Here is a 4,551-nt window from a genome sequence, read left to right as displayed (position 1 = left end):
CTGCTGGCAATTAGTTTTGTTAGTACACAATTTCCAGGCAGGCTGCTCTTTTGCAAGGACCAAACCCGTGTGATCTTTGCTCCAGAAGTTGAACTAATGGCTCAAATCGCATTTCTAATTGTTGGGGGAATGCTTTCATAACCCAAAGGGTCATTGATATTATTTCCAAAAGAATGCTTTAGACATATTGCTGATTACAAAATCGAGTGTTCGAGACGAGTTTATAGTCCACCAATATTCCGAAAAACCTTGATCTCAGCTATATGTGGTAATTCTCTACCGTCATATATGCTGAGACCTAATTAGCTATGCAATTTGGTGATAACCTCATGATTCTGATTCTGAGAGCTCAGTAAGTACTGAACACGTGGTGAAAGGTACAACGATAAGAACTTTCTATGTTGGATTTGGACCACCCACATGCAGGGCGTAGCCACTCACGCTACTTGGGCTATAGCCCAAGGGAGAATTTCGCCCAAAATGCGTCAAGTATGAGTATAGCCTAAATAAAAAAAAAAAAAAAATACTAATGCTTCGAAGAGTTGTTGGGTTGCTGCTGTCGGTCAGTCGGTCAGTCGGTCCCAAGACCAGTCTGTCCCGACTCTCAAACACCAACCCCGTCTCCCCGTTCAGAACTTCAGATCGGTTCCGCCTTCCACACTTCCAGAGTTCCAGCTTCCAGGCTCCAGCCACGGAGCCACCTCCAAGGCTCCAATCGCTGCGAGCCACAGAGCCACCTCCAATCACTGCGAGCCACGGAGCCGGGAGCCACCTCCAATCTCAGAGTTTCAGTCCACCGAGCCACCTCCTACTCTCATTCTCCTCGTCTCCCCGTTCAGAACTTTAGATCAATTTTGATTCCACCTTCCAGAGTTCCAGGCTCCAGCCACCGAGCCACCCCCTCTTTTCAGAGTTTCAGTCCGCCTGAGATTCATTGATAATTGGGAATGGGTTGAATCGATTGATGAGATTCATTGATACTATGCAGGTCACACAAAAAAAAATTTGGGCGTCAAATCCTAGCTACGCCCCTGCCCACATGGTTAGGTATTTGCTCACTTTTCCCACACTAATTGTGTTCTTTACTTCTTTTCCTAATGCAAGAGTCCAGAATTTACTTATCACTCCGATTCATCCTAACTACAACTTATAATGAGAAAAGATATATCTTAACTCCATATATGTTTTCAATAAATCAAACGTGACGGCACTGTCATATTGCGGAGATTATAGCAATGCCAGCACGAACAGCTTGACCTTTTGCTGTAAGAAATCCATATCTAATCCTCATTAGTTTATTTCCATATATAGCACTTGGAATTCGGTATCACATCATGATCGATCGTGGATATAGTTGGCTGTGCGTCGACAACAAAGCAAGCACACTGATCTGTTAATTTGGTGGATCGCCGCTGTCGTCAGACAAATCGATAATCCTAGTACAAAACAAACTTATCGCATTCGTAATCCCTTAGCTAATCAGTTTAATGGCTATTACTAATGTCATTTTTCGATCCCCTCCAACGTAACAAAGAACGATCCATGTTGCCAGCACACTGCGAATGCCAACCAATGCTTGGCTACTAGTATTAGTTCTTGAATTCAAAAGAAGAAAGATAAGCAAGTCTTGCAAGAAACGAGCTGGCATGCGAAAAGGGGAGGGAGCAAAGACGCCCCACAGTGTGCTGTTGCGTAGCTAAAAGGTGACGGCATATAGGAATTACTGCACTCGCACTTCAAATAATGGGGGGACATATCAGATTACAAACGAAAAGCTTCATGGTTTTTATATTTTTAATTTTGGTTTGCTTGGCAAAGAAAGCTGGCAATGTAGAAGAGCCATTGCCAGTAGTCATATTCCAAATTATTGCAGCTGGAAGTTCCTTGAATATTGGCCTAGCTAGCTATAATCTTCACCATATTTGCTTCTCTGAAATCTGGATATATATAGTGTTATATATATCCAAACCCAGATCCACATCCGGATTGCATCAACCCATGTGATATATACACACTTAGCTTTTGAGCATAATTTGCCAGCTTGCATGCAAACTTGACAATATTATTTCATATGAGCAGTCACATCTTTTCTTTACCAGGTCAAGTCATTAGCCTGCTTTACTAATATGCTCCATCCACAGCTAATACACATTACTTTAGGATATTTATAAACTCTGTGATAGGTGACTTGCCTAAAATGAGCAATGCCTGAATATTTAACCTATCAAATACAAGAAAAATTAACACTAAACTCAATCATCTACTAACTCGTTATGGGTGACGAAAAATTACATTCTTATTTTTTCTTTACATTCGGTCAGATAAATGGACTCATTCTGTGACATGCTTCTTTCGATAATTCATTCTAGCAAAAATAGAAGAAATAAAAATCTACTAAATCACAAAATTTATTGACTTGATAGTTGATACCCAAGTTAGTAGTTGTGTAACCAATATATATCAAGTTTGCCAACTTACCAAGAATACCAACAACCTTGCTAGTAGTAACTTTGATACTTACCAATCATAATTAGTATCAATTAAAAACAGAAACACAATGATAGTTACTCTCTTACTTTAGTAACTAATCCATCATATTAAACACAACGCGCATTCCTACCTCTCCTATATATAACAAGTACAACCAGCCAAGCCAACACAGAAGAGCCTCATCAGCGGAGTTCTCAACTTTTCAATCTTCATTTCAACAATGTCTGAGCTCGAGAGCCCAGAAGCGATGCCGAGAGTGATAACTTTCCTCTCTGACGTCCTCGACCGGGTGGCCAAGTCCAACGACCTGAACCGGCGGCTCGACTCGCAGAAGCTCTCGGTGTTTCACTGCCTCACAAAACCCACAATCTCAATCCACAGCTATTTGGAGAGGATTTTCAAGTACGCAGATTGTAGCCCCTCTTGTTTTGTGGTGGCCTATGTTTATCTGGATCGGTTCACACAAAGACAGAAGGCTTTGCCTATCAACTCGTTCAATGTTCACCGATTGCTCATCACTAGTGTCTTGGTCTCTGCAAAGTTCATGGATGACGTGTAAGCATTGATTAATTTCTCTTTGGATTTTGGGTTTTTTTGGTCTAGAATGTTTGATATTGTTGGTGGGTTTTTCTGGGTTTGGTCTAGTTAAAGGGTTTACGCTTGGATGAATCAGAGTTTGATAAACCCAAAATTAGGTAGGTTTTTCTCCATATACACATTAGTTGATTTAGTACTCTGATCATCATAGCTAATTTACTGTGGCTACATTCATAGATCAACTATTTATGAATTTCAATGTTTTCGATTTGTAAATTGAACTTGTGATCATAGACTCATAGACAGTAGGGAGTATTAGTTTAATTCTTGATGACAGATTTAGTAATGGAAATGAATATGAATCAGAATCCAACTGGAATTTTCTAGTGGATTTCAAATTTAGCCAAATCCCATTGGTCACCAATTTGGAAGCAACCACCGCCAATAGGAGGGAAGGATTTGCCATGTGAAGACCTTCGTCTTCTAGTGGACAGCTTACCTAAGATTTGTTGTTCTTGTCTAAAATTTCATGAACATTTTTGGCAAAGTTACAATCATGACAGAAGGGATTCCTTATTGAACGCTAATGACACCCCAATCAATCCACAGCAATCAATCCCATGTGCTGTGGATTTTGCCTATTCCTCAATCACGGAAATAGTCATGGTGCCTTAAACTATAAGCTAATCTTGGTCCTATATATGGTGGTTTATTAATATTGACAGCAATGACTATCGTTAATATATTAATGGTTTGCTTTGTTTTTTCTTGTTTTGTTCCATTAGTTGATCATTTTGTCTTATATTGGTTTTCTCCTTTCAGTTCTTACAACAATGCCTACTTTGCAAGAGTGGGAGGAATCAGCACGAAAGAGATGAACCTTCTCGAGATGGATTTCCTGTTCGGATTAGGGTTCGAATTAAACGTGACAACCGAAAACTTTTTCGCCTATTGTTCGTACCTGCAAAGAGAAATGTTGCTGCAATCTCCTCCTCTACATGTAGCAGAATCTCCTCTAAATTTGGCTAGCCGTCTGAAGCTTCATTGTTCCTTCAATGAAGATGAATCGACCCATCAAAAGCAGCTTGCTACAGTTTAGGCATTAATTTTGGTGAAAAATTAGAAACTAGAAAAGGTTTGAAGACGTAAACGTGGGTTTTTGTTGACTATTGTTCTGTGATGTTAGTTCCTTACTTCCACGGTAGGTTCTATATGTATGGTGCCAAAACAAGAAGTCAAAAGCTCTCTTGATTGACTATGCTTTGCTTGTACTTTTCTTCTTCTAATTCTGATTTTGTTAATAGTTTTCAGGCATTTTGATTTTGTTTATAGGTTTATAGTAAGTCCGTATAATTTTGCTTCTAACTTCGCGAATAGTTATTTTACAGTTTGGTAATCTACATGACACGTATATGATCACACTTAATATAATAATAATATTATTTTAAAAGTAAATTAGAGAAAAGAAAATGAAAATAAAAAAAAAGGTGACCAAATTAGTATGTAATTTGTTATTAGTAGAAA

The 4,551-nt window shown here is 39.0% G+C and overlaps 1 protein-coding gene across 1 annotated transcript; it reads left to right on the top strand.

Annotated features, from left to right (window-relative positions):
- The first annotated feature begins 2,641 nt into the window (after positions 1-2,641).
- On the top strand, positions 2,642-4,341 carry LOC133715429 (cyclin-U4-1-like). The gene is made up of 2 exons (XM_062141916.1): positions 2,642-3,045; positions 3,850-4,341. Exons 1-2 carry the CDS (start codon positions 2,711-2,713, stop codon positions 4,124-4,126), a joined length of 612 nt encoding a protein of 203 aa, XP_061997900.1. The 5' UTR covers positions 2,642-2,710; the 3' UTR covers positions 4,127-4,341.
- The last annotated feature ends 210 nt before the right edge of the window (positions 4,342-4,551 follow it).

The sequence above is a fragment of the Rosa rugosa genome, chromosome 6, assembly GCF_958449725.1.
Source record: "Rosa rugosa chromosome 6, drRosRugo1.1, whole genome shotgun sequence".
Lineage (NCBI taxonomy): Eukaryota > Viridiplantae > Streptophyta > Magnoliopsida > Rosales > Rosaceae > Rosa > Rosa rugosa.
This window is presented reverse-complemented; position numbering and strand designations above follow the sequence as displayed.